This window comes from Hyaloscypha bicolor (genome assembly GCF_002865645.1).
Source record: "Hyaloscypha bicolor E unplaced genomic scaffold K444scaffold_124, whole genome shotgun sequence".
NCBI classification, from domain to species: domain Eukaryota; kingdom Fungi; phylum Ascomycota; class Leotiomycetes; order Helotiales; family Hyaloscyphaceae; genus Hyaloscypha; species Hyaloscypha bicolor.
The window spans coordinates 1,256,602-1,283,973 of record NW_020194626.1 but is presented as its reverse complement, the minus strand read 5'-3'; the positions used below and the strand labels follow the sequence as shown (position 1 = coordinate 1,283,973).

The following is a 27,372-nucleotide window of genomic DNA, read 5'->3' as shown; positions in this document are numbered from 1 at the left end:
GAACAACGCAGGGGTTCTTTATGGGGATAAGCGAGAGCTTATTTCCATGGCCAAACTTCAGCTTTTGATGGAGAAGCTGCAGAGAGCCTCTGTGAAGTCTATATGGGAGTTCACTAGAAGGAATATCCAATTTACCATGAATGGAGTTTGAAATGAGATATCTCGGTCATGCCCATAATCTAGAGTATATTCCTTCAAGGCACCCATTCGCAGCTTCGTTCCACGGAACCCGAGACTTTCATTTGTTGTACTTAATAGGGTAAGGAAGAACAGCCTTAGGAACATGTTGTCTGTCACCGACAATGAAGTTTGGAACTACTGGAAACACTCATGCCATATCTTCACGTCTCATAAGCCAGAGTTACACTCGAGGTGACTGGCCCTGGTCGAGACCGTATTCTGCAATGAGCTTCTCAGCTGCAGTTTCTCCAACTAGATAAGCGGTAGATTGCGTGTGGTTACTGTTCCGTTAGCAAGGGCAAGATGGCATGGTTCGGGGCGACCTACTTTGGGAGCAAGGGTATAACGCTGAGGTCCACGACACGGAGATTTTCCACACCCCTCACCCGAAAATCGGGATCAACACAAGCCCCCTTATCATCCTTCTTCCCCATTCTTACGGTGCCTAGACAGGCTGCGTCAGCATTGCAATTGCAAAAGCTAAACGTCCCATGGCTTGTGGGGCGTTTAAAAGAGGAACGAGTTGATTGTCTTGAACCCCGCTGAAATTTGAAACGGGGGAAGAATTGAATGCTCAGGTCTCGCCAGATGTGGGAAAGGGGAAGAAAAGCCTGAGACATACTGCACATGTGCCATGATGAGAAAATATTTCCAGCACAGTGAGACTACAGCAGCTGGTCAGCAAGAATTCTGTCCATCTCCTCGTCAACATACCCAGATGTCGTCATCCGATTTACTTGCCGGGCACCCAATCATCTTAACAGTATTTTGCTTGAAAATAGGTGCCTCCAGATACTCGAGCAGCTTCCTCATGGCCTCTATCAGAGCCCTGCGATCATATGGATGTGTGAGTAAGTTTGGATCGAATCTGGGAGCATCCTAAATAGATTGTTGGATTAGTGGTGTTCTCTAGAGTTAACCCTGGGATTGAGACAGAGTTTTGCGAGGTGTTTAAGCCCAAGGCCTTCTACCTAGGAGTCCAAGCAGCTCGTAAGATATAAAAAACGGGAGGGAACTTACAGAAGGGTCCGCAGAATATAAAGTGACCTCCCCGGTTGATTGCGGATTCATCAGAAACGCCAAACCTGTGAGGTAGCTGTCTTCTGGTTGGAGGACGTAGTCGCCAACGAATAGCGGTGGAGCATGCTTAAGATGGAGTTAGCTATCTGCGTTCTTCTCCGAGGAATGGGACTGACGGTGGCAAGTTCGTAGATTGGCACGTGGGGTTTCTTCAAAAATTCCTGTGTGTGCTTGTCAAGGGCCTTGTATTCTTCCGACATGTAAACGGCATCACTTTTGAACCATCCCATGGGTACCGAGCAATACACGCTGGACAGAATACCTTTCTTGTCCTTGGCATGCTGGGCTCTTGTAGCAGCCATCGCTTCCGGGCTCATCCCCTCGAATTCCGATCTATCATTTGTTCCTGGGCGTTGAATAAGTACTGCAGTTGAGAAATAGTGGTCTTGTAGATTCTTTCCAACATCTGGGAGGTCCTGAACAACGGAAATGCCATGCTTCTTAAGCTCCTCTGCGGGACCAATACCAGACAACATGAGTAGGTGGGGCGAATTGAGGGCTCCGCCAGAAAGGATAACGTCATTCTTGGCGTGGAAGTCACTCCCTTCAATCGTTCTAACTCCAGTTGCCCTGCTTCCAGACATTAGAACCCTGGCAACAGGCGAATTGAGCTTTACGGTGAGGTTTGGCGGTGCATTTTCGAGGTACGCTGATGCAGTTGTCCTAAAACCTTGATACATGCAAGTCGCACCCATACCCATCCCTATTGTCGAAAACTCGGAGTCAGTGTTCACAATACTTAGAAGATTGGCTATGAAACAATAGTGATAATCAAAACATGCGAGGTGAGGCGCGATAGTATCGAACAACTTCTAAGACCGGATTGCACTGGAGCCGGAAATGATACTTACCTAAGGGGTTGCCCGAGTTCACATCTGGAAGATAAGAGAGTCAGCGTATGTTGTGAGGTTGTTTCAAGGAGGGGTATAGATGTCCCGTGGGATGCGAATTGTACTGACCAGGGTTGACGTCCAAACCGAGCTCTTCAGCCGCCTTGAACACATCCGTGACGCCTTTCTCCCACGGATCGGCGTAGCTAAGGTGAAGGGGCCCCTGCCAACGATTTAGCAACGTATTCTTCAGGGGAAGAGAGCCAGGTGCGAGCCAGGTGCGTGAGACATCCTCCCGACCAATGAGGTATGGAGCTCGGGATATAGGACAAAGAAATTGGTTTGTTACCGAAGTCCCATGATCTATTAAGTTAGCTGGAGTTCTACTTATTCTGAAGCGTACTCACCTGCTGCTTTTGGAGAGATGTACCTCTTGCCCTCCTCAGGAACATCTACATGATAATTTTCGATCTTTTTGAGTCGTTCCTTCACGTTCGTCCAAGACCAGGCATCATCGCCCACTTTCCTTGCCCACTAGATGACATGGCGGTTAGTAGCAGCTCGATGAAAATTGTTTCTAGAATACTTGAGAGGCGGGCATGGAAGAAAACATGAGAATGCTTTGAATAATAAAAGGCGCCCTGCTCCTTTCACCCACCTCGTTGTAATCTTCGTCAGCACCGACCAGCCAGCAAGCAAAGTTAATCGCCGTGCTACCGCCGAGCCCCTTCCCTCGCGAGTAATCAATTTGTTGTCCAGTCAGATGAGTCTGAGGAACAGTTTTATAACCCCAATTCATGGATGGTTCTTGAAATGTTTTGAAGCGATCTGCAGGAACACGGTAGGAGACATCCTCATTGTCGGATCCAGCCTCGAGGAGAAGCACTTTGGGCCGTTGCTCGGATTGCGCGAGCCTGGCTGCAACAACGCAGCCAGATGCACCCCCTGAAGACGAATTAGCACGAGGGGCCAAGCAAGCTACCGTATCAGCGGAAACCGACCCCCAACGACAATGAAGTCGTACTCGGAAGACATAATGACAATGACTCAAGCGAGGTAACAAAAAGATTCGGACGGACTGTGAGCTTGCTTTAAATCTGCGAGAAGAGGAGAATCCTGTCGTCTTATACTCCATCGGAAGGCGCGAGCGGATGCGGGAATTGAAATCGGGGCCGACGGTCTAGTACGTACTTCCGTGAGGGGTTCGCGGCCGCCAGGCTGACGACTCACTACTAACTCCATGGAAGGAATAACTGACCAACTCCTCGTAGGTTAGGGTTTGTGGTTAGCGTTCGTCGGGGTCTCGGCGGCAGTGAGAGCCCCTCGCATATATTTGCCTTGGAAAATCCAGGTGTGAGGAAGGTAGGTTACGAGTGAGGATATACTTATTAGCGAGCTCTAATATGGAAAGCGAGCCCCGAAATCCAGCGATGCTGCGATGTGCTCGCTACACATTAGCGAAGCGTGCGCTAGAAAGCCTGTGTGTGCGATGCCGTTTTATTGCTTCAAGTAAGACGGCGTGCAGGAGGCGAGGTTAAAACCAACTGATACCGACTCGGAGGGTGTGTTGCAAAGTCGGCCGCGGCTCGCACTCGCACAGCACGTACGGGAGAACTACCTTACCCTTAGCATCGTCATGGAAGACCGCAGCTTCTTTACATGCGAGCATACTCTCTTTATTGCCCGCTTTCTAGCCCCCAGCTCTTAGCTCCTGGCTCGTCATTAATCGACTGCCTGGTGTTTGCTAACCAGAGTTGCGGAGCTGTGTCAACCTTTTCCTTCGCACTACGTTCTTGACCATCTAACCCGGGTGAGTACACATGGCATCGTGCCATCTCTCATCACAGAAGAACCACGACCATCGAAATCAGTACCAGCATCGATGTGAGAGCTAATGACACAGTCATCCTCGAAATCGACTGCACACTATTGTTAGGTTTTAGTGCATAGCCACCGCCAACTGGAAACCTGGCAAACGACACCAGGCCGGAACTCTGGTGCCAAAACCCTCTCTCCGGGTGAGGGCACTTTCACGGGGAGGGCATCGTAGAATAGAAAAGCCATTTACTCTCTTCCACTTCTGATCGAATATAGATAGCTCGTTGATGCTTATCTGCACGATGCGTTCATCTTAGGCAATGCTCGTGCTTGTGATTTCGACCTAGGAATATTGAAGATATAATAGTCGATACTTATGATCACTATATTACGACTAAGAAATGTTTTCGCTTGAACATAGACAGTCGGACCCCTGGGTATGATCATGTCTTGAGGGGATCAGTTTCGTATTTCTGAAGGGTGCTGTAGGGGGGTTTCTATGGCTTCGCTAAAAAAAATGCATCCATTCTCTCGAGTTGTGGGATTCTGCAACACGAGGTTAAGATCCTGGCTGATTGATGCAGCTTGTGTTTCTCGAGAAGGGGTTAAGGGGGCAACAGTGCATACTACCTGATTGGATATGTTCCTCGAGACATTGTATTTCAACACAGTTGGATTTTCTTTATCTGCACGAGCGCAGTAAAATAAGTATCCTGTGCAAAGCATTTTTCATGCACGATACGCATACCATTCGTTGTACCTACTGGATTTGGTGCCCGAAGTCTGCTTTGCTTAATGAACGTCTGTTAATGACCAGAAAACGATACTCAGTAGGAGTACAGGAACTTGACCTCTGTCAAGCCCTCAGGAGCAACAAGTGAACAGAGGGTGCAGGAAAAATGCCACACCGGACGGGTTTCTAGAAACTAGCTAGCTAGGGCCATTGCATCCTAGATGAGAATTTTCTTCACTACCGTTGCTTTACAGGCTTGCACTCCCGCCATAGAACTCTTCTAGCAGATCGCATTTCTATCCTTTCCGGTACACGCCCCAGAGGCCACGCACAAAATAAGGCAGGCAAGCAACCAAAGTTCCCTAAGAACGACCAGCTAGGATTTTGCCTACCGACATGTTATGTAACAGCATCCTCGCCCGCATTCAGACCAAGGTGTTGGCATTGATGTAGCCGATGGCGCTGTGTGAAACCAGCCAGAGGGAAATGCTGCGAGGAAGATCCATCGGTTTCTGCCCATGTTTTCAACTCCCCGTCAGCGAAATGCCTACTACGTCCAACCTCCTATTCGTCCCTCATCCCACCTTTCTTTCCGTTCCTGGCGCGAGTAATAAATCTTCTTAGCCTCGCGATATCTTCTCACCCACTCAAGAGCTTCTCTTTCACTTGCAGTAGCGCCGTCTCCTTCCAGAAAACTCTCCTCCAGAGCCCGACACACCATCTCCTGTTCTTGAACCCCCTGACTGAGCCTCTGGTAAAGAGACGACGGAGAAAATGGTGCCAGTGCACGATCCATGTCGGACTGCTTCTGGCGCCATTGCCGTTCTAGGGCATGCGTGGACAGCAGCTGAGCTTGAGTCGAGGATCTTAAATGCGTTAGGCGTGCCTCGATTTCATTGAGGTGTGATGCAAGGGCTATGTTCTCCTTCAACGCTGCTTGCAACGGCTCCTGTGATGCAGCAATAGATGGGTGTGCGCTTGACGACGAGTGTGCAAGAGCAGCTAGAAGTTCTGGCTTCGCAAGGACGTCGGCGAGATCTTGTTTACTGAGGAGCGCGTCAACTGATACTCTAGTAGGCTAAGCAACAATGTTACAGACAGTTTATTCTCCAAGATTTTTGGGAGCCATTGGTCGCCCGGATCTTGGTTTTGTTGTGCATAAGCCGCCTCATTCATTCGGGCTTGCTGCACATGCTGGAGATCATCAGAGGCTCCCCCGCGAGTGCCGAAGTGGTCCTGATGCTGCTGCTGCGTCGCCGGTGGAGGAATCAAGGACTGGCTGCCGGCAGGCGTGCTGCGACGACTCACCTCCTGGCTGCTCGGCTTCGGCGGAGGTGCAGGCGGAGTGTTTGGGTCAAAAGATTGGGAGTTTCGACGTGGGTAAGGAGGATATGCAGGCGAGGTCATGGCGAGTGTCGATGGACAGTCGACTTCTGGATAGAAAATGGATTACGGGGGAGTAAGGGCTGGGCCGAGTGCTGCCAATTTCTTAACAAGGGGGCGAACTCAACACCGCGTTGCTTGAGGGAAAGCTTTTGGATGTGTGTTCGGATTTAGGTTGTGTCTTGGCCAAGGGTATTAATGGCCGCCTCTGAGCAGACAGGACGTTGACGGTTGTCGGTGCGTGAACGCCTTGTCGATAAGCGACCGAGATAATTAAGCGGCGCTGGAGTTTCGAATCTCCTCAGTCAAGGTTACAATTTCCAAATGAGTTCGAATCGAATGTTTTCTCGACCTGCAGGATAGCTACAAGCTTCTTTGCATCGAGAGTCTCAGAAATTCCAGTATGTCAACTTTCCTTTACACCCCAACTCCAGAGATAAATGCCCAATGAGTTGAGGACATGGAGAGTTGTCAGTGCCGCTCTTTTCATCCCCCACAAGCAGACACTTAGCTTCTCCTCTGAAGCTCTCCTCGTTCCCCCCCCGCGTTTTGGCACTTCAAATCAAATTACCTTCCTTCAAATGCCTTCGAAATTGTAGGACAGTTATGTCTTTTCCTCCCCCCGAGCCCAAGCGTCCAGCCTCGACGGGACATTGAGGCGAGTGCCGCTTTTCCTGTGCACCAGCGAGGCTCCGAGTCCCGATCTCTCAGCGCCACAGCTGGGAGAATGGTTCCGCAGGGGCAGCCACAGCCACAGCCGATGATTAGCCGTGCGGCGAAGCCGGGGGCTCCAATGACTCGCGGAGGAGACCAGTCGGTGGTTTTGTTGTTCTGCTTCCGCCTCTGCTTCTGCTTCTCCTCCTCCTCCTCCTCCTTTCTCTCTTCGCCGCAGTGAATTCCGGCGAATGTTTGAATCCAGCCTACGAACGAGTTCCCTATCACAAGTTGCGGCGACAAGTTGAAGCTGAAGCTTTTGTTTGTTCCGTTTCGAGTCTCGGTACGGCGATGGTCTGCCCAATGCCGATGAGGCATGAGGCCAGAATCATACGCACTAATTTCGGACCGAAAGCAAATGTCGATCTCCCTAAAATAATAACATTCGAGATCGTCGCCTCCGGCAGATGCCCATCAGTGCAAATTGCAGGCCAGGGGAGACGAGGACAGGAGAAAACACCGACGCACTCCAGCGCGAGACGGGTCGAGAGCCTCGTGCGCGTGTGGGTATGAAATGAAATTCTGTTTTGAACGAAGACCATTATTGCGGCAGCGTAGACCTCCTACTATCCTGACCAGAAGTTTGCAGGCGGGGGGTTCACTGCTCATGGACCATGATAGCGCTTTGTTTCCTTGCAACAAAAGAAGGGGGTGTATCTGTTACAGTATCTACATGTGGTAGGAGGGCTTCTCCTTGAGGTGGAGGAGTGTACTACAGTAGCTGTCTGGCTCCCCAAGATTCCCCATGATCCCCAGACCCAACCGCACGCACCGACGCCTATGCGACCCTTTAGCAATCTATCAAACGGACAGCGGGTGGAAGGCAGAGTCCAGACTCCAGGACACCTGTGGGCCTTTGGGATCAGCGAGAATTGAACCGTTGCGTGAATGGGGGAAAGCAGATGGGCAGTGATCCTCGACAAATCGAGGCACGAGGCACGAGGCACCGCACCTCCTGTGGTATTGTAGTTGCGGTAGTTCTATCACGACCACGACTGCAAACAACCACGACTCTCAGACAGTCAGGCTCTCAGACTCCAGACTCTCTCAGACTCTCTCATCCAGACTCCATCCAGACTCCAGCGCGACTGACGACGGGCCCGTTCCCCGTCGCTGATGAAATTATTGCCCTCTGCTCGGCCTCACTCCGCGTCGCCCTTTAGGCAAAAAGCCGGGGGATCCACTGGCGTGCGGCGTTGCCAGACCCCAGACACTCACATCGCGCGCTGTGGTTGGTTTGGCGGCCTTATTCGGTGGTTCCATTTCCCCACTCAGGTCCACACGCCTGCTCCATACTACACGCCGCTGTCGAGTGTCGACCTGCGCCGGCCGTCGCTCTCTCTGGAATCTCTGGGATGCGTGCTGCGTGGAAACTCGCATCTCAAGTTCTCAACTCCTTTCACATCCGCCGCTTCAACCACCACCACCACACCCCCCCCTCCCCTCCCCCACGACGACCTCAAGGCTCAACGACCCTCGCGCTCGCTCTCGCGCTCGACCTCGACCTCGACGGCACGCCGAATTCTGTCAAATCGACCCAGCGGATCACGGCCATGCGCAGAGCCCTGGATTGACTGCTCGCCGTTCCCTCGCCGTTCCCCACCTCCACCTTTCCGACCACATACCACAATTCATCCGTCTGTCTGTCTGTCTGTCTGCACGTCGTCGCTACTTGCGCAGACCTCACCTCACCTCACCTCACCTCCCCTCCTCGACCTCTCGCCCTGGGCACGCTGCCACCGCCCTCAATTCGCCCTGGTCCTGGCCATAAATCTCGAATCCCACGATGCATGAGGCTCGCCCGTGCCACGACGTCTTCTCACTCATCCGCGCCGTCTGCGCATCCCCGGCGACCCTGTGAAGTGTGTCGTCCCGCTCCGGACCATGATATGCTCTATCAGCCATACTTCACCTCAACTCTGCGACCGGATGGCATAGCGGCCACACGCAGGCCATCATGGATCCTTTACACCTCACCGAATTCGCTTCAGAGCGATATTTCGAGAAATTAAGGCGGCTGAACGATAGCAATGAGATTGCCAACTCCCCTTCTTCAGGTCCTGCAGCAGCAGCAGCAGCAGCAGCAGCAGCAGCAGCAGCAGCAACAGCAACAACAACAACGGCCGCAGCCCCTGCGGAACCGCCATTATTAGAAGGACGTACATTGACGCTGCCATTAAGACGCCAACGGTCACACGATAGTGATAATGCGCCTCTCACTCTGAGGCCCAGCGACCAGAAGAAACGTTCACTGGGCCACGACCTCACAGCACTACGAACTCAACGACGTCCCACCTTCAGTGGATCTTTTGGGAGTTTGCGCTCTAAAGTTACAGTCATTCACAAGGCGCCAGCAGTTGTTCAGGAAGATGTTCTGGCCGAAGATCCCACAACGCCTCACATGTACGTCCATCCATTCTTATCAGCTTCCACCACATACTAACTCGAACGACGTAGCTTTGCTTTGCAGAATCTTTTACTTGCATTGCCTAATGAACTTCAAGCACAAGTCATTGCACCCCTTCCGATTCATACTATACTCACTCTTCGACTGGTTTCAAAATCATTCCACACATTAATAACTCTCAATGAGGCTTCGATTGCGCGATACCATGCTACTAATAGTCTTCCCGCATACGCATTGCGATTATACCCACTACCGGATCCTACCGCGATCAATCTCCATTACCTGTGTAGTATATGGCATCGACTACATGTTGCAACAAAATTATCCATCATGATTTCAGCTCAAGCTACGAAGGAGATTTTTCTCCGGACCACCGACGCTCAGCGGCTGGAGTTCGAACCACAACACCGACGCATGCGGCAGCGGCTTGTCCCGCTCATATTTGCACTCTTCCACTTTTTCGAAACATATCGAGACCTTCATGTTCGGCATCTTGCCACCGGAGGCACTCCAATCCATCTTCAACCATTTACTTTGAATCCTATTGAATGCCAGGTCATGGCGATGTACGACGATCGGACACTTCTCAAAGTTCACCAGGTATTTCCATTGGTGATGTCTTCTTTTTCTCGACGGTTGCGGCCACCGTCTTATGCCGGTCGTGTTGAGCGTTCCTTCAAGGGTTATCTCAAAGACCGGCCCGCGGATGAGGTCTATGCCACCATTATATCCGTCGGAGGGTTGCGCCAGGCACAGCGATTTTGGGAAACAAAGGGATACAATTCGCGGCGTGCTGCAGTCGACACCTGGTATGGTTTCGTCACACGAAGCCCTGTCGAGTCCCCCCCAAAATCAAAGATGTCGATAATAACTCATCTCGGACGGAAGAAGCCCAACGCTGCGGTCGATGCAACCACTTCAGAAACAACAGCAGGTCACAATTCAACCAGCTGCAATGAATGGTTTTGCGTCAAGCCAGCCTGTAAGAATGGTCGGCGGCGGCACTCCACTGATAACCTCGTCTTTCATAGCAGTCTCTCCGCAGGACCCCCTATGAGCCCCCTTCCACGTGATCAACTTCGCCTCATCCTGCCGGATCAGCAGCATCTATCGAATATCTGGTGTCACTCTGCCGAAGCATTGATCTTAGAGCGGAAAATAGTGGAGCGGGCGCAGGATATCAAGCGGACGCATCAAGTGCTTTTAGAATTGATCCGTGACGATGGAACGGATGGCCTGGATGACTGGAGCGCTGGAAATACAGCAGATCCTGGTCAAACTGTGAATACCGAGGGGCAAGAGGGCATGGATGCGCCCGGAGGCGTATCAGACTAGTCAGGCAGCATTTACAGGGCGTTTTTGAGCGGACTTTATATTATTGTATTGGAAACCATGAAACGCGGAGTTTGGGAATAAGGGGCATTTTGGGTATAGATATCATACACCGACATGTATGTCACGCACGATCTGGATGCAGAAGATATACCAAATACAAATCAAAACATAACTTTGGCAAGCCATCATCGTTCAATTCCCTCCCACGACTATGCGTTGCAAGCAAGCTAGTAGAATACTCCAGTTTTGTTTGTCATCTGTGCCTTCCAGCTCGAGCACCCGCTCCGTCCAATTCTGACTGTCATTAATATTTAGCATAGACGAAGGTATGAAATACAAAGTAACGCCACCCTCCCAATCCGATCCTATTCCTGTCATCAACGTTCGAAGTGGTATCTATCAATCAATCAATCAATCAATCAATCAATCGTCACCGACGCCCCATCCCACGAAGTAAATGCTCTGCTCCCGTATCAAATGCATTACTCAATCCTGACGAAGTTGTGCCATAAGCTGTGTTATTGCTTGTCGATCGCGAAACACCCCGCAAAAGATCATTTGTTCCAGAGTCGTAGGCATTGCTTAGGCCTGAGCTGGTCCCATACAGGCTGTTGGTGCTGGCAGAGGTCCTAGAGGTACCAAGACCGACGCCAATTGATTGTCCATAGGGGCCACCACTTAGGCTCACATTTGTCGTGCCGCTGCTTCCAGAATGACCAAGAGACTCTAAGGTTGGAAGGTCAATATAAGAGGAATCGGAAAAGTGGCTGTAATGGTTCTGATGTGAAGGTTGTGCTTGTGGATGAGCACGTGAGCTTGTGTATGAGGAGGAGGCGGGTTGAGCCATAGAATGGGTGCTCGGAGCTCTATAGGCATTTTCCGCTTGCGAGAAGGAGGGAGAAGGCTGGGTCAGGTTGTGTGCGCTATTCGTTCTGTAGTTGGTGTCTGGCTGAGAGAAAGATGGGGAGGGTTGCGCGATAGTGTGTGGACTGGCGGTTCTGTATGTGTTTTCGGGCTGGGAGAATTGAGGCGATGGTTGAGATAAAGTGTGTGTACTGGACGTTCTGTAGCTGTTGTTGCTCATCTGCGGGGAAGGCTGATGGGCCCCATAGAGCTGTGAAGGCTGGTGAGAAGGGTATTGCTGACTGTACGTGGTCGAGGGTTGGCTACGCTGATTGTAGAATGCTGTCGACGATGGCCTTGCTGATGGTGCCTGTGTCATCTTCTGGTCTTCCCGCTGGATGCCCTGCTGGCTGCTTTGCTGAATCCCTTGTTGGCCACCCTGCTGGGTACCCTGCTGAGACTTTTGTGTTTGCATTTGTTGCTGTTGCATCTGAGGTGTTGACTGTTTTGGCGGCACGGATGAAGGCTTCGCTTGCGGTCGTTGTTGCTGCTGCTGTTGTAATATAGTGGGAGTGTGGCTCCGCCCATTCTGCTGATTTGAAAGATTTGCAAATCGCTCGTAGTGGGCTTCGAGACCTTCAGCTGGAGGTCGAGAAACAGGTAAGCTTTGCTGAGAAGATGCTGCTGTTGAGTCAGGAATCGTGCTTGGGGCAGTTGGGGGGGTAGCACTGTTGACAACAGGGGTGGTGTGATTTCGAGATGGAGGGTCATTCGTGCTTGGTGCCTTGGGCTTCCTCTGGCGAGGTCGTTTGGCAGGTGGTGCAATAGGTGTAGAAGTATCTACATGAGACCACTGCATTGCGTCCTTCATCACGCCAACCTGAGCTTCACCGTTAGGAGGGACGGGGCCAGAAGTTTGCACGGGATTCGTGGTTGAGGTTGGAAAGCTTGGAGCAGGTAGTGCGCTGGGCTTAGGCTTGGGAGGAGCACGCTTTCTTTTTTGTCCCCCCTCCGGAGCAGTCTTTGCGGGAACGATGGGAGAAGGGACGATATTCAACGCCTCAGAACCATGATTTCTGAAAGCTTCCAGGACAGCACGTTCCTCTGGGCTAAGTTCATCTGTTGGGGGAACAGACGAGGAATGGCTTGATTGTCCAATTTGATTTTGGTGGGGATTGTTTTGCCATGGCTGTTGGGGATATTGATTGGCCGGATGCTGTTTCGATATGGCTGGAGGTTGGTTATCGGGCTTTGGTACATGGGCTGCTTCAGGCGCAGCTTGACTTGGCTGCGTAACTTTTGCAACGGCCGCATGTATTTCAGGAGATTGCGATGGCTGTAGGACTTGGTCATGGCCATCTAACTGAGCGTTGTTTAACCCTGCATCCGATCCTTGTGGACCTTCCGACCTGCCCTTGTTCCTTGATCCTTTGGGTCTGCCCCTTCTCCGTTTACTTGTAGAGGCATTGCTGTTAGGGACTTCTTCGGGTTGTTGTTTGCTTGGAGTAGAGGGCGGTGGCTGTTCGAACGGTTTACTCTGCTCAGTGCTCGCGTTTCCTCCCTGTCGAACCTCAGGTAGAGGAATAGGAACTGCGGGAATAGGAGTATTGACCAGCGCCAGGGACTGGGGGAGACCCCATGCGGGAGCGGAAATCGCGGGGCCAAATCCATAGCCATTTCTAGAGTTTGGAGGCTCGTTGGAAGCCCCCTCTCCACCCGGTGCGGCAGCCTTGCCTTTGGACGAACGTGGCCCTTTCTTCTTCCCTCCACCTTGGGCTGTATCCTTAGGAACTTCTGGGCTTCGAGCTGCCAGGTCGGGGAAAATCTCCGCAAGCCAGCCAATAAACAATGCACCAGTCTCTCTTGTATTTGCGCTCTCTGGGAAGATCCCATCCTCCGGAGGAGGTGCGTCAGGAATCCCCCCAAAGTATGCAACTGCTTTACAGATCTGGTCCACTACGGTAAGCGGATTGATGCTCCTCAGCAGTGTAAGTAGCCGTGCTTGCTCGAACTTTGTCTCGTCCGGGGCCAGCGGTCTCGCTCGCTGTCTATGATCGTCTCGGGATACAGCAAATGGGGAGCCACGGTTTGCTGTTGGATCACCTAGGCTTGCCTCCAAACCTCTCTTCTTTGGAGGCACGTATTTCTCGGATTGCGCGGCCTTCGCTCGAGAGGCAGTATTCTCGCTCGTCCGTCTTGCAGCGGCGTCTCGCTCTGCGGCAGCATCCCTTCCTTGGGCGTCTGTCTTCTTCCCCCCGGGGCTCATACCCATATGCATGACCCCAAAATTCCCCTGCTTATTGTCCGTTTTCCCCTTCAGTTTGCTCGGCACCGGATTCCTCACTCTCCCGTCTTTATTGGGGCCGAGTATGCCTTCGATTATCGGATTCGATGCCAGTTCTACAAGCTCCAGGGCTGGAGATGCAGTGGGCTGGTTGTGATCTTGCTGTGGTGGTGGCCTCGAGGGCGCGATGGATGGCGTCCGATCAGAATTCTGGCCCGATGAAGGGCGAGGTGCTTGCGCCATCTGCTCCGTGTCTGGACGCTGGCTGGAGTACCGCGCCTGTTGCTGGAGTTGAATATCGGTATTCGTTGACGCGTTTGGAGCATCATCTGCAACGAAGTGAGTGAGCCTGAATGAGCTAAACGATGAGCCTTTGCCGGTCACAAGAGCTGCGCGCCCAGCAGAGGCTGTTGCCATAATCGCAGGTTGAAGCTCAAGGTTGTCGCCATTCTATGCAGCGGCACAAAACTGTTGTTTCTTGGTCGTTCGCCTCTGCGTGAGCAACATGGACCGTGACCCCAGCAGGCTCGAAGCGGACAAGGCAATGAATGTACCGTCTATAAATAAGGAACCGCACTACAATGATATCGTATCCTCCAATCTATGTATATACCTTTGATTATGTGTCTATTCTTCCAACTGTCCAAGTTTATCCCGCTATCTGTTCACCACAGAGGACAGAGAGTGTGGTGAGACTCACAAGTTTTCTCACAGAAGTCACGAGCGGCAAGGTGGCGTGGCTGGAGATCAAAACTCAAGAGAAATCTCGGCCAGTCAGCGGCCTTGTTGATGACTTCGGTGTTATCTACAGATTGCCGTGTAACCCATCCTTCACTATTCAGTTTTCTGTACCACCAGGTTGTTCCAAGCTGGCTCAGCGTTTATCCTAACCAAGCATATTTAAGGCTTTACGTTCCACAAGGATTGTGTGAATCCTTTCAAGCGCATCTTCTTGGAAGTACTTCTTGATCCAGGAGCCTGCCTGGCAGACGTGACGAGCAATAGTGTTTTGCTAGCCATGGCGAGAGCGTCAACCAGTTCCTGCATTCGCCCCGTTTCAATGAAAAGGGTCAGGAGATCGGAATTCTCTTGAGCAATCAGTGCAGACAGTTCCATGCATTCCATGAGAAAGTCGCGAGTCAAGGCATTGCCTGCAAACTGCAGGGACACGATATAAGCCAGTAAAGTTTCTGGGAGATATGCCTCTCTTAGAAGCTTGAATTCCGCTTGAAGTCCCTCTGTCGTATGATTAGAAGTCAAAATTGCGCAAGCAGGGTGAACACTTACCGTTTGGGCTTGTAAGTAACCATCCCTTCAGTAATGGCTGAACGGAGGCCTGTGTGGGCTGAAATGCTTTGGCAAGCTGGCCCCGCCAATTTCTCTCTGAACTGGCACCATCCCTAGGGTAATGGTCAATCGACTGTGCAATACTTAAGGTGAGGGATCCTACTCTTTCATAAGTGCTGCCATACTGGTCACTGTCTCGATGTGGTCTAGACACTCTATCAGAGTTTCAAGTTCTCGGAAGCTTTTTGCCTCGGCCAGTAAGTGTTTCCTCAGAAGTCTCTTTTGCTCCCCAGAGCCATCAAGTACTTCAGTCAAGTCTTCATCATCGCCCGATTCTAGACCAAAGAAGTCGAGAGACTCGCCTAGTATAGCACGTGTCTTGCACTTTGCTATAGCGTTACTTGTGATTCTTGAGGCTAGCGTCCTGGCTGCGTTAAGGTGCAAGTGTTCTAGAGACAGTCAGCAAGACAACAGCAAGAAAAGATTAAGAAGTGCTTACTGAAAAATCGTAGGTAGAGCATAGACCCAACAGTGAAAGTCTCACTCCACAGACCGTCGACAAGAAGATACCACTCCAGACTTCTAATAAGCAACATATCGATTCTTTCCACCTTGTCGGGGTCATCTCCTAAGAAATCCCTGGTAACCTTGCGGATAGTCCCGAAGCAATTTGGATCTCCTTCGAGAAGCTTGAAATTGCCAGTCGCGGGATACCCTGTCGTAGTGTCTTTGTAGTCCCCAAGCAGAAATCGTGCCTGGAGGCCAACAAATTCTTGAACATCAAGGCCAAGTTCCCTCATCAGTTTTATTTGGGTAACTCGTTGCTCATGGTCTGTTACATCAATGAGGTTTCGACAGAGGATAGCATACTTCCTCTTGCCAGAAAGTTGAGAGCAATACAAGGGAATAAGCTCTTCCTTGCCGGCAAGACGTAAAAAGCTGATATATGCGACGATAACATTTTCAACTTCCGTCTCGCGCAGAATCCCGCCCAGATCAAGTCCCAAGGCCATGAACACTAGAAGAACATGTGTGAGAACCCTCAAACTGTCGTGATCATCGAGGGCAATGTATCTCGTAATATCTTCGTTTTCTGGCTGTGATCTATTTGGCGGAATAAGACTTGAGATCCCGTTGGCGTTTGCGAACTTTGACAGCGCAAGCCCTTGCTGGTAGATGAAATGGGAAAAGTCATTTGCGATCAAGACTCCTTGAAGCATCTTCATGGGATGGCAAGCCTCTGTGGCGGTGCGAGGGTCGATTTTGAGAGTTTCAACGAGTCGTTTCCCTGCGGTTTTGGGGTCGCCATGGAATTGAACTGCATCGAAGGCTCCAAAATTTGAGATGGAACTGGAGATTCCTGGCTGGGGGCGAACAGTCTGAAGGTAGGTATCGAACTGGGTCTTCAGTAAAGCGTTGTAGTGAAGAAATACGAAATCGTCCCACGACCTGCAGACAGACTCCACACTCTGGATATCGCCGCTCAAGATGCCATACACTGCGCGCTCGTACTTATCTCCGCCACCCTTCCGAGCCAGGCCAAAGCACATTCTTCGCCAGAGAGCACTGGATCCTGAAGCTCCAAAACGGTCATCAGCTGATCCTTCATCAGGAAAGCCCGACATGCTAACAGCTCTCCAGACTTCGGTTCGCTCCATACACCATTCTCTAATATCGTCTGTACTTTTTCCTCTGCGCAGCATCTCGTAACATCCCAGCCAAATAGCTCGTTCAAAGTATTCATCTTGGGCCTCCAATTTCCGCTTCTGCCGGGTGGTCGCATCAGGATCGAGCTGGGTGACAAGAGGTTCCGTTCCAGAGGCGTTCAGATATCCTCGCTGAAGAGAGGGTAATGCAGGGTCAAGTGGTTGTGGTGAAGAGTGAAGGCGCTTCTTGCCCTTGATGGCTGCTTTTGTGTGAAGCCAACCATGGGCAATGATATCGCCCCTATCGGCGTTCTGTTGGAGGTCTTGAACAAGAACATCGATGTCTTCACCTGACTCATCTGCAGCTTCTTTTAACCACTGTAAAACTGTCTTCCGTTCTAGGGCAAGGTCATCCGTCTCGAGAAAATTGTCCCAGATCTCACGCTCAGATGAGTACTGGTGGATCGGCCTCAGCCTGGAAATCGATCTGCCATCGGCCCCTCCTCCCGGTGGTGAAAATCGAAGACTGACGAGTCGCTTCAATAGATTCCAGGTCTGAGCTTCTTCTTCCCAACGTTCCAGGTCTTCCAAGGTAGTTCGTCGCTCTGAGAGAGGCGATTCATTTTCTTCGGAATCTTCCAAATCCAGGTCGTCATCATCATCATCATGGGTCATATTGAATCCTTGCATCTTCTTCTTCCATCGGAGACCGTCCTTCTTTCGTCGCTCAGAGGCATGCTCGTCCCGTAGACGCTTCACAGTCTCTGCAGCAGCGTCATAGTAAATTTCAATTAACTCCACCGCCATCTCATGCTTTTTGTGGCTCGCTGTGGCTCGCTGTGGGTTATACCTGTCGAGTATCTCTGCAAATTTTTCGACCTCGCGTCCCACGCGGTTTGCAGCTTCGCGAAGGGGGTGGAGGATGTCCTCGTGGTCTTCTGGACTTTCTAAAGGCGGAGGGCCTTCATAATACTCTGGCATCAGACATCAGTTGAAATACTCGGAGCGGGCAAGTCGGTCTGTACAGACCAGCTTCTTCATCGCCGCCACGAGACTCCATATCGGCTTCCTCATCATACGAGGAAGGAGGTTCTTCTGAGAGCTCCCGTTCGGATCGAGTTCCCGACTGTTCCAAGGTGGTGAGTAAATGTACCCAAGACTGAATGCATATGATGCTTACCTCTGCAAATTGCCAGCTGGTCTCGCGAAAGTTCTAGGAGAGAGAAGGTTAGCTGAATCCAAGGAGAAGCTGTGTGGGAGGGCCTGCCTGGGTCGGCCGTGCTCGTCCATCGGAGAGAGGGAGGGGAATCAACCCATGGCTACGCGTCATCGGCGCCATGGTCAAACACCAAGGAGCTGGATTCAATTTTGGAGGATAGTCATGGAGGAAGCCAATGGGTTGTTCGCGGTCTTAACTGTAAATAAACTTCGAGAGTTGAAAGCTCAGGCAGGCACGCGAATTCGCCTAATTTTTGGCGCTAGCTAACCTTTTAAAGCTACAAAATTCTTCCGTCTCTTTTCCTACACATAATGTCTAAAACAGGCCATCTTAATAGAGTCTCGGGATAAGCCTCCTAAGGAGTAACCATCATTGCTTGTTCAGGTCCTTCGGACCTCTATGCGCGCTCATGATCGCCAAGAGCAAATTCGACACTCCCTGTTTCCGTTCCCTGATCTTTGGGCTGACGGCGGGCAGTAAACTTGGAGTGTCATATTCTCATTCCCATAGGACTATTCTTTCCCAAGTATCTTTAGTGCCTGTTTCCTGGTGCAGCATACATTCTAGGGCCTGGTGGGCCTCCAGCTTCATTCGCCAGGTCACTTTGACCCTTCGTCCGCCCTCTGCTTCATTTTCAACTTCAACAGACTCGCCTTGGGGCAACTGGCTGATTTCGCATTGTCTCCATTTTGAGCATAAAACGCATTGCAGCACTTATAGAGAGCATCGACTTGCGACCTACACTTGGCTTCGTTGTAGGAGTTCTTCGCCAAGCAATCTTTGAACGACTCATTAGCATTGGGGGGCTTCCGCCCACATACAGCAAGCATGCTGACCTTGTATTGCGCACTTTCAGACATCGTTAGAAGAGGCAAATGCGGGTGCAACTATGTGACTCACGGCTCGAGAATGGCAGGGCGGATCAGTTGACAAATCCGCTTTTGATGCCTGGGTACTTCTATTAGTGACTTGGCAGTGATCAAAGAAAGCCCAATCTTACCATTTTGCATTTGTTGAAAGTGACCTCCAGCTATCTCCTGCAGTGAAGGTGAGGAAGGCTTTGTTGTCCTAATTGGCCATAGACATTAAATGGTGAATTGTCGCTCTCCTGCAAATTAAAATCGCACTACTTTATTACCATTGTTGCCGTCGTACACTAGCGCGATCTCGTCTTCTTCCCCACCACTTCTTCTTTCCAAGAGCCTTCCTCCGCCTTCCACCCATCTTACAAAACAGAGTACGCCGCAACTGACCATTGCCTCTTGATTCTACTCTCTACACCGTCTTGTAGGTCAAACCCTCTCCAAAATCATCGAGCACAAACATTGCTAAGACGCGCGATAGTCTCGTCCACACCAACCACCACAAACTCCAAATCCACTTCACCTTCTTACCAACATGTCTGGATCCGACGACAACGGAAGCCCAGGTGCCCCAGAGAAGGCTGAGACCGGTGGCCAAAGTGAACATCTCAACATCAAGGTTACCGATAACAACAATGAGGTCTTCTTCAAGATCAAGCGTACCACCGCCCTCAAGAAGCTGATGGATGCCTTCTGCGAGAGACAAGGCAAGGCTCCCACCTCAGTCCGGTTCCTCTTCGATGGTAGCCGCGTACAACCCACCGACAGTCCTGAAACGGTAAGCATACTTCTTCTCAACACGCGCCATCATTCCTTGAGCTCCGATTCTAGTCAAATCCGGATGTGGAAGCTGACAAGTTGGTTCTCAATAGCTTGACATGGCAGATGGAGACACGCTGGAAGTTCATCAGGAGCAAATCGGCGGCGCGAAATGAATGGGACGGTCTACATGGGATGCATATTTGCTGGATATCCAGTGGGGACGGGGCGTGAAGGATGAGATGCGGGGTCGATGGTTTTGATCTGGGTTTTTAGGGGGGGGATTTGATTTGCAAAGGCGTGCAAGGCGTATCTCTTCATAGCATCCTTGCTTCTCTGGGGAGATGAGGCCTAGAAGGTTTTACTTGTGCTCGACAATCCAGTCTACCTCGACCACCCCTCGCCATGACATTTTGCATTCCATAGCTCAGATCTTTGTGACGTGTCTGTCGATGGGAACAACTATCTTAACAACTGAGAATCCTGTTCGAGGGCTCTGAAGTCACTTTGAAGCCCGATCCCTATAACTCCTTCCTTGGTTATATAAATATATTCATAGCAACGCCATTCCAATGCACCAATCCAATACATATCAGCAAACCGAGGTCTTTTTCAAACATCCTCTAATCGTCCCAAACAGCAGCCTTTGCTCTCTCGGCCTCTTCCTTGGCTCTGGCCGCAGCTTCTTTTTCTTGGTTCCTTCTCTTGATTTCCTTCTCTTTGATGGCTCTATCATAAGCTTTCTGTTCTTCGGTCTTCTTCGTTGCCTTTACCCCAAGTGCACCGGCTATCATTCTCTTCGCAACAGCATCCGTTTTCTCCGGTCTCACGTTTGTCCGCTCGCTCCTAACATCACTCGCGCCGTCTATGTCATATCCAAATGGGATTATAAATGTCTCTCTTGCGAACGATGTAGATGGTGAAATTGGGGTAGGTGGTGGTGCGTCCGGAAGGTCCGCTGACTGCTGAGGAGAGAGTGGTCTGTCCGTATCCTCTCCAGAGTCCAGCTCCTCGTCATCCCAGGATTCGGCAACAGGTTGCTTCTTCTTGAACGCTGCAGATGCTTTCGATGGTTGCGGGTGCAGAGAAAGCTGATTGAGTGAAGTTTCGAGTGCTGGAAGGGTCAGTACAGTGATTCGTTCGAAGGCCGAGGCATTGCTGACCTCTGGGTTCTGCCATTGTGCAAGTTCTTGTCTACAATTTCTTGATGGTGATTATGCTATGCGTCCACATATATACTTGTGAAGTGCAGTATGCACAGAAGACTTCGACGATCTTGCTTCCCTGCGTCCTGTGGCTGGATATGAAGTGAGGAGTTTCGATTGTGGGGTCTCACGCGTGGCTAGCACAAGCACGAGGGGGTTCAGCCATCTCGGTAGATGAATTGCTGCACCTCCACAGATACCAAGAATAGATATGAAACGATTGGAATCTCGAGACATTATCATGGGCTTCTCTACTCTACGATGAAGTATATTTTCAAGATGGGATTCCTTCCGGAGACCTGGGATATTCCTCGTGGCGGACAGAAAAAGCGGCACTGGATTGTCAATGGCCCAAGTCGACTGCAACTTGGACTACTGGTATTTCAAATGCTTCTCATTCGAAAGTTCCGTCAAATTATAATACAATTCAAAGTCTACTTCCTCCTATTGTCCGTGAAGTTCTGAAACTCTAAAATCGGCTCCTTTCAGTGTCCAACTTGACTGAGGACATTGATAATTAGTTCCACATCTCCACCCTCGACCGCGAGCCTCCCAAAATCCCCGCATTTCCACATGCGTTCTAGACCATCGGGAATAAGCGTTCCAGTTCTACTCCCGAGGTCATGATTGTTCGTTTTCTTCGGGTCTTACCTTTTTGATATTTTGCTAGATTTCCTCTTGTTTTTCTTCGTAAAACTTGTAAAGATTTGTAAGGTCTATGATCGTGCTGGAGGAGGAAGTAGACCCTGTATGATCTCGGCCATGATTGGGCGGCAGCTGTTGCGGGGTCCTGGTCCCGGGTCAATCTCGAGGAAGCACGTTTCCTTCAGTGCATCGACTCGTCACAATTCATATGAAGACACAATTTCGAATCTTAAAATTGGGAAACATACACGTGTGATATTTCAAGGGTTCACTGGCAGGTCCCCTAATCCCCTTTATTCCGATTGAGATTAACAATGGGGTTAGGAAGACAAGTGTGTACATCATCAGACCTTTGGGCCAGATTATTGACCTCATTGGCAGGCCACCGCAAATGCAAAAGAGTCTATAGAATGGGGAACCAACATCGTCGGTGGAGTTACACCAGGCAAGAATGGCGAGCATCTTGGACTTCCAGTTTTGCCCACCGTTCGCGAGGTACCAACCATTACATGGGTTGTATCATCTGTGTTACTAACAAAATATTCAAGGCCATGGAAAAATTGAAGCCAGATGCGACTGGCATTTACGTGGCTGCCCATCAAGCCCCAGGAGCCATCGAAGAAGCAATCGAGGCAGAGGTCCCTCTCGTTGTTGCAGTTGCTGAACATATTCCTATTCATGACATGCTGAGAGTATGTTTAATGCTGCTCGCTCGGGCTATTTACTAACAATTGCAGATACATTCAATGCTGAGAACCCAATCGAAATCTCGACTGGTCGGTGCCAATGCTCCCGGCATTATATCTGCAATTGGGAAGTGCAGAATTGGGTTCCAACCTCTCCCATGTTTCATGCCTGGTCGTGTGGGCATTGCGGCCAAATCTGGAACTTTAAGCTACGAAGGCAAGTCCCTTCTGAGTCTGATTATGCAATGCTAACTTCGAGATAGCTGTGGCGTCAACGACCAGAGCTGGACTCGGTCAAAGCTTATGCATTGGAATGGGTGGAGATGTTCTTGCGGGCACAGATTTCGTTGATGCTCTCAATATATTCGAGCACGATGATGAGACTGAGGGTATCGTTTTAATAGGAGAGATTGGCGGCGAAGCAGAGCTAGAGGCAGCCGAGTGGATTACAGACTACAGGAAGCGTTCTCCAAACCCAAAGTACGTTTCAGAATCATTGCTTAGGAGGTGGATAACTGACATACGGAACAGGCCTATCTCGGCACTCGTTGGGGGCATCCATGCAGCTCCTGGAAAAGTGATGGGCCATGCTGGAGCTTTCACTTTGCCAGGAGAATCTGATGCGTTGACAAAGATCAAGCATCTGGAAGCTGCGGGTGTCACTGTTGTTAATCATCCAGCAAAGTTTGGAGACGCCATGAAGCTGTTGCTCGGTAAGTCTGGTCGAGCCAGCACCGGTGCTGCGGCATCAGGGCTCTCCGAACGAAGAAGCATACACACAATGAGACGAGTCCGCTCGACCGCAAAAGCGTTTGCATCTAGCTTCGGCAGTACGATTCAGAAACGAAACCTTTACATCCGAGAAGACCTTGCTCTTGATCTTCTTCGTGAGCAAGGAATCAATGCCTCAGAGTACTCAGGTAAAGGCAGAAAACGGATGCTTGCCGTTGCGGTGGATCGGGCAAACTTATCTCCTTGTATTATTGCCTCACCAGCAAACAATCCTGGAGATCCCCATGCTGAGGCTAAAAAATTTGCGTTTGACTACCAGTCAGGTTTCGATGTCAGTCAGGTTCCAGCGATCGCAGAGCATTTGCAGCTGGGACACTCTTCGAAAGAGTCCTTGCCAAAGTTGATCAACGGACTTGTGGATCTATACATGAAGAAGGAGGCATTCCTTCTCGAGACGATGTTTGTTGAGCGGTTGGGAGATCTTAAGGTTGTTGGTGCTCGATTTGGGTTCGACGATGCAGCATATCGAAGCACCAGGCGTCAATCAGATATCCATGCTCTTCGCCGGATCGAAGATGAGGATCCCCAGGAATTGGATGCCGAGAAAGATGGTATCGTCTACATCAAACTTCCTGGGGGTGGATACATTGGCACTTTAGTCAATGGGGCTGGTCTGGCTATGAATACGGTAGATGCATTGGCAGATGCTGGCGGGGAAGCTGCGAACTTCTTGGACACTGGCGGGAAAGCCACCAGCGAAACCGTCAAGAAGAGCTTTGAGGTCATCCTCCAGGATAAACGAGTGAAAGTCATCTTCGTCAACATCTTTGGTGGCTTGACTTTGGGAGACATGATAGCAAATGGGGTCCTGCTGGCGTTTAAGGAGCTCGAAATGAGGCTGCCTGTCGTGGTTCGGATTCGTGGAACGAACGAAGGTGAAGGCCAGAAGATTGTGAGATGCCCCTCTCCCTCTTTACACGGTTACTGATGGCTGGAACAGATCGCAGAAAGTGGTCTACCTTTGCATGCATATGATGATTTCGAGGAAGCTGCGGCGAAAGCAATAGAGTTGGCAAATAAACCCTGAGGGGTGCAACGACCGTTAAGACCAGAACGCATTGATCCTTATTAGAACCTGCTGTAGAGACTCTCTTCATTACATCTATTAAAATTTGCACCCTCCGAATGCAGGAACGAGGCAAAGTAGTCACGGGTTCCCATGATTCTTGAAGACTTCTATGTAATTTCGAGGTCCGGATGTGCTCGATCCGGCTACTGTGACGGCAGACCAAGGCGGGAAAGGGGCTGACCACGCGCAACGGGAGCGACGGGTCACGTCATCGCTGGAGCAAATGAACGAACCCTGACGAGAATTTTCACAGTTGCTTCAAGCCCAAGGTTCAGATACCTGCAGTCTGCTCTCCGCTCTCCGCTCTATGGACAGGGAAAAGAGCGCCGTGTCAACCAATCTTCTGCTCCGTCTTCCACCCTCATGATATGATGGGATTCCATCTCTACGGCCAGGTTCTGCAGCGCTGGCAAGGTTTGCATCGGGATCGCGTCCCCAGTGATTGATTGGCGTTGCGATCGAACGGACTGGATTAGCCTCGACAGTTCCTACCAACTTTTGGCTCTCTGCTGCCACCGCAAGAACAAGAACAAGATCAGCACTGCTGACGAGCGTGAGTGTTTAAGCGCAGCGACGCGGCTTAGCAGCCATCCGCACTTTGTCCTTGTTACGTAGTTCAACCTCAGTCCAGTGCTAAGGTCAACCCGCTCCTTCCTAGGGTATTTGCAGGACCTTATAGCTAGCCTGCTGCCCTTGTTCGATCGTTTGATCGATAGGTATTTCCCGATTATTCATTCTCAATTTTTTGAAGGAACATCAATTTTCATCGCTTTTCATCCAGCCCGTGTACGAGCGAATCCTCCTCGGCACGCGCTTTCACTCAACATTATTCTCGCAGCCGGAGTAGTTAATGCAGCTCATTCAACCTCCCCTCTCCCTCCCAAACCATTATACTCCCCTCGTCCACTTTCCCTCGCGGAAATGGCGTTAGATCGGGATCTGTCGACTACAGACTTCACGAAGTCGAAAGAATCTCCAACCCTGGACTCCAAACCGGACCCAGCCAGCAACCCCGACCTCGAGGCCATCGGGGAGAAGCCAAAAACTGGGTACGGTCGCAGTAACAAGATGGTTGGTCCCAGAATTGCTCCCGTCTTGCCACACTTAGCAGCATACGACTTTGGCGATGCCGACTCAGGATCAGACATCCTGGGAAAGCAAATCGAACTGGAAGCCGGAAACGATATTCAGTACAGAACTTGCAGCTGGCAGAAAGTAAGTGGGCACTTATTTTCACCGATCTATCTATTCCAAGCATTGCTCGTCGGCCTTCAGTCAGTTCAGGTTGATGGGAGGCGAGCAAGAAGAAGCCTGTGGGCCGATTCTCAATTTATCACTGGAACGTGGAAGTTTCTGGCGCTGGAAAACAGTTGAAACCTCGGAAGATTAAACCCGACTGGATGAGCTGACCCTCTAATTTTACCAGACTGCAGCGTTGCTCTTCTCCGAGTACATTTGTTTGGCTATTATGTCATTTCCATACTCCTATTCCGTTCTGGGCCTTGTACCTGGCATCATCCTGACAGCTGTTGTCGCCGCATTGGTTCTGTACACTTCACTTGTTCTGTGGGAATTCTGTCTGCGCCATCCGGAGGTCCGCGACGTTTGTGATATCGGGCAGATGTTGTTCTGGGGGAAGAAGTTTGCTTGGTATTCCACTGCAGTCATGTTCATTTTGAACAATACCTTCATCCAAGTATGTCAGAATCGAGTCACTTGAGTAATTTTGCTAATGGATGCCAGGGCTTGCATGTGCTTGTCAGCGCCAAATATCTCAACACGATCACCAACCATAGCCAGTGTACCGTGGTTTTCGCGATCATTGCTACCATAATCTGCTGGTTTTGCTCCCTTCCTAGAACTTTTAGCGCTCTTTCGAAACTTGGCACAGCATCTGCGTTCTTCACCTTCATCTCTGTATTACTTGCAGCCATATTTGCAGGCATTGAAGCCCACCCACAGGGATACAATCTTGATCCAAACTACGTAAACCCAGTAACTGGGTAAGTCTGACTTTCATACTATTTGATATTCTCTTCTCTTTGGGAGCGGCGAGAAAGTAGTTTTTTCAAGAGCTGTTCTGGCTTCCGACTTATATGTCATAGGATCAAGACGACCCTGATGCTCGTAACTTCCTCCAGCCTTTCTCGATTTAAGGTGCTAATCTGGTTTCAGAATTCACGGTGGAGAGCCAATTGTGACGGCAATCCCTATCAAAGGTACAACCTTCGTGGCAGGAATGAATGCTTTCTTGAATATCAGCTATACTTTCATTGGCCAAATTACTCTTCCTAGCTTCATCGCCGAGATGAAGGACCCCAGAGATTTTCCCAAAGCTCTTTGGGCTGTCACGATTGCCGAAATTATCCTTTTCAGCCTTGTAGGAGGCATTGTCTATGGATATACTGGAAACCAGTATAACACTTCTCCCGCTTTTGGATCACTTGGCAATGAGGTTTTCAAAAAGGTGTCATTTTCCTTCATGATTCCCACATTGATCTTCCTTGGAGTCCTCTAGTAAGTCCCAGCTTCTAGGAGTATTAGTTCCTCTTGTAGCAATGTGCAACAGCTTTTGGGACATTCTACTAGCAATGCCCAATAGCTCCTGGAACACTCTACCTCGGAAATTACCCGAAAGACGTATGCTGACTCCGGTTTCTTGGTAATAGTTCATCTGTATCAGCCAGATTCGTGTTTTTCCGCGTTTTCGAGGGTACAAGACATAAGACTCAACATACCGTCGTTGGGTGGGCATCTTGGGGTGGAATACTGGCTGCAACTTGGCTTGGAGCTTTCATCATCGCAGAAGCCATTCCGTTCTTCTCTGACTTATTGTCTTTGATGTCCTCCCTCTTTGACTCCCTCTTTGGATTCGTCTTCTGGGGGGTGGCGTATATCAGAATGAGGAGAGTTGATGGTGGTGTCAATTGGCTCCACGAACAATCTGTATATGGATACACAATGTTGGCACTGAACGTCGTCATCATTCTTATTGGAGTGTTCTTCCTGGGGGCTGGCACATATACCAGTGTGCAGAGTATTATTGACAGCTATGACCAAGGACTTGTCGGGGGCATCTTCACCTGCAAGAACAACGGCATATGAAAGCAGAGTATTGATGTTGCTCTCTCAAAAGTATGTACATAAGATAGCTCCGCGAACTTTGAAGATGTCACAACCGGATCCAAAATAATGACCGATTCACACTACTTTTGACCCTGCCAGAATGGAAAAATCATCGAAGAGGCATGGACAAATCCCAGACGAATTGTTGCAGGGAGTTCCATGCGGTTTTAGCTCTGGTGGAAGACAGTTAGACAAAGGAAGATATCAAGAGATGTTGATCTCAGTGGGCACCGGAAGCCCGGCTGGCTCCTAGTATGCAAAAAGATACAATCGTGAAAATGGTGTGAAATTTCAGGTCGGAACGGAAGTCTATGGTCAAAAGTTCCTGTGTCAAACCCTTGTAAGCTCTAACCTCGAACTCGGTGAGCTCAACGAAAAACTCTTGAAGCCAATGCAATCAGAAGTCACTTGAACTCGATTTGGCGACCATTGAGTAGCTTGTGGCACTTGCCTGAAAGAGAAACTTTT

General features: G+C 50.2%; 11 protein-coding genes across 11 annotated transcripts; 5 read left to right on the top strand and 6 right to left on the bottom strand.

Moving 5' to 3' along the window:
* Nucleotides 1-135: 135 nt before the first annotated feature.
* On the bottom strand, nucleotides 136-3,209 carry K444DRAFT_617107 (GMC oxidoreductase). Its single transcript, XM_024881051.1, has 12 exons — nucleotides 3,099-3,209; nucleotides 2,749-3,043; nucleotides 2,498-2,624; nucleotides 2,440-2,453; nucleotides 2,220-2,313; nucleotides 2,112-2,135; nucleotides 1,377-1,963; nucleotides 1,201-1,326; nucleotides 895-1,059; nucleotides 803-845; nucleotides 508-625; nucleotides 136-461 (listed from the first exon to the last, which is right to left on the bottom strand). Exons 2-12 carry the CDS (start codon nucleotides 2,887-2,889, stop codon nucleotides 362-364), a joined length of 1,539 nt encoding a protein of 512 aa, XP_024732914.1. The 5' UTR covers nucleotides 2,890-3,043; nucleotides 3,099-3,209; the 3' UTR covers nucleotides 136-361.
* A 1,591-nt stretch (nucleotides 3,210-4,800) lies between these two features.
* On the bottom strand, nucleotides 4,801-6,233 carry K444DRAFT_617104 (uncharacterized protein). Its single transcript, XM_024881050.1, has 2 exons — nucleotides 5,741-6,233; nucleotides 4,801-5,687 (listed from the first exon to the last, which is right to left on the bottom strand). Exons 1-2 carry the CDS (start codon nucleotides 6,046-6,048, stop codon nucleotides 5,192-5,194), a joined length of 804 nt encoding a protein of 267 aa, XP_024732913.1. The 5' UTR covers nucleotides 6,049-6,233; the 3' UTR covers nucleotides 4,801-5,191.
* A 1,457-nt stretch (nucleotides 6,234-7,690) lies between these two features.
* On the top strand, nucleotides 7,691-8,613 carry K444DRAFT_87233 (uncharacterized protein). The gene has a single exon (XM_024888765.1). The coding sequence runs from the start codon at nucleotides 7,855-7,857 to the stop codon at nucleotides 8,530-8,532; it is 678 nt and encodes a 225-aa protein (XP_024732912.1). The 5' UTR covers nucleotides 7,691-7,854; the 3' UTR covers nucleotides 8,533-8,613.
* A 1-nt stretch (nucleotide 8,614) lies between these two features.
* On the top strand, nucleotides 8,615-10,695 carry K444DRAFT_86995 (uncharacterized protein). Its single transcript, XM_024888764.1, has 2 exons — nucleotides 8,615-9,141; nucleotides 9,196-10,695. The coding sequence occupies exons 1-2, from the start codon at nucleotides 8,696-8,698 to the stop codon at nucleotides 10,478-10,480; spliced, it is 1,731 nt and encodes a 576-aa protein (XP_024732911.1). The 5' UTR covers nucleotides 8,615-8,695; the 3' UTR covers nucleotides 10,481-10,695.
* A 215-nt stretch (nucleotides 10,696-10,910) lies between these two features.
* On the bottom strand, nucleotides 10,911-14,024 carry K444DRAFT_537456 (uncharacterized protein; the record flags this gene model as incomplete). The annotated part of the gene is made up of 1 exon (XM_024875465.1): nucleotides 10,911-14,024. One exon carries the CDS (start codon nucleotides 14,022-14,024, stop codon nucleotides 10,911-10,913), a length of 3,114 nt encoding a protein of 1,037 aa, XP_024732910.1.
* A 308-nt stretch (nucleotides 14,025-14,332) lies between these two features.
* On the bottom strand, nucleotides 14,333-17,959 carry K444DRAFT_617101 (uncharacterized protein). The gene is made up of 7 exons (XM_024881049.1): nucleotides 17,808-17,959; nucleotides 17,721-17,753; nucleotides 17,570-17,666; nucleotides 15,394-17,514; nucleotides 15,058-15,343; nucleotides 14,895-15,007; nucleotides 14,333-14,845 (listed from the first exon to the last, which is right to left on the bottom strand). The coding sequence occupies exons 1-7, from the start codon at nucleotides 17,877-17,879 to the stop codon at nucleotides 14,508-14,510; spliced, it is 3,060 nt and encodes a 1,019-aa protein (XP_024732909.1). The 5' UTR covers nucleotides 17,880-17,959; the 3' UTR covers nucleotides 14,333-14,507.
* Nucleotides 17,960-18,015: 56 nt separating this feature from the next.
* K444DRAFT_617100 (uncharacterized protein) lies at nucleotides 18,016-18,835 on the bottom strand. The gene has a single exon (XM_024881048.1). The coding sequence runs from the start codon at nucleotides 18,617-18,619 to the stop codon at nucleotides 18,359-18,361; it is 261 nt and encodes an 86-aa protein (XP_024732908.1). The 5' UTR covers nucleotides 18,620-18,835; the 3' UTR covers nucleotides 18,016-18,358.
* A 322-nt stretch (nucleotides 18,836-19,157) lies between these two features.
* Nucleotides 19,158-19,557, top strand: K444DRAFT_537094 (ubiquitin-like protein; the record flags this gene model as incomplete). The annotated part of the gene is made up of 2 exons (XM_024875439.1): nucleotides 19,158-19,400; nucleotides 19,495-19,557. The coding sequence occupies 2 exons, from the start codon at nucleotides 19,158-19,160 to the stop codon at nucleotides 19,555-19,557; spliced, it is 306 nt and encodes a 101-aa protein (XP_024732907.1).
* Nucleotides 19,558-20,004: 447 nt separating this feature from the next.
* Nucleotides 20,005-20,560, bottom strand: K444DRAFT_633515 (uncharacterized protein; the record flags this gene model as incomplete). The annotated part of the gene is made up of 2 exons (XM_024883621.1): nucleotides 20,005-20,495; nucleotides 20,545-20,560. The coding sequence occupies 2 exons, from the start codon at nucleotides 20,558-20,560 to the stop codon at nucleotides 20,005-20,007; spliced, it is 507 nt and encodes a 168-aa protein (XP_024732906.1).
* A 675-nt stretch (nucleotides 20,561-21,235) lies between these two features.
* On the top strand, nucleotides 21,236-24,027 carry K444DRAFT_654990 (uncharacterized protein). Its single transcript, XM_024885977.1, has 8 exons — nucleotides 21,236-21,505; nucleotides 21,556-21,563; nucleotides 21,613-21,726; nucleotides 21,780-21,923; nucleotides 21,969-22,134; nucleotides 22,181-22,397; nucleotides 22,449-23,601; nucleotides 23,650-24,027. Exons 1-8 carry the CDS (start codon nucleotides 21,337-21,339, stop codon nucleotides 23,734-23,736), a joined length of 2,058 nt encoding a protein of 685 aa, XP_024732905.1. The 5' UTR covers nucleotides 21,236-21,336; the 3' UTR covers nucleotides 23,737-24,027.
* An 801-nt stretch (nucleotides 24,028-24,828) lies between these two features.
* Nucleotides 24,829-27,267, top strand: K444DRAFT_568318 (amino acid transporter). Its single transcript, XM_024877197.1, has 5 exons — nucleotides 24,829-24,993; nucleotides 25,205-25,474; nucleotides 25,522-25,781; nucleotides 25,954-26,295; nucleotides 26,448-27,267. The coding sequence occupies exons 1-5, from the start codon at nucleotides 24,847-24,849 to the stop codon at nucleotides 26,881-26,883; spliced, it is 1,455 nt and encodes a 484-aa protein (XP_024732904.1). The 5' UTR covers nucleotides 24,829-24,846; the 3' UTR covers nucleotides 26,884-27,267.
* The last annotated feature ends 105 nt before the right edge of the window (nucleotides 27,268-27,372 follow it).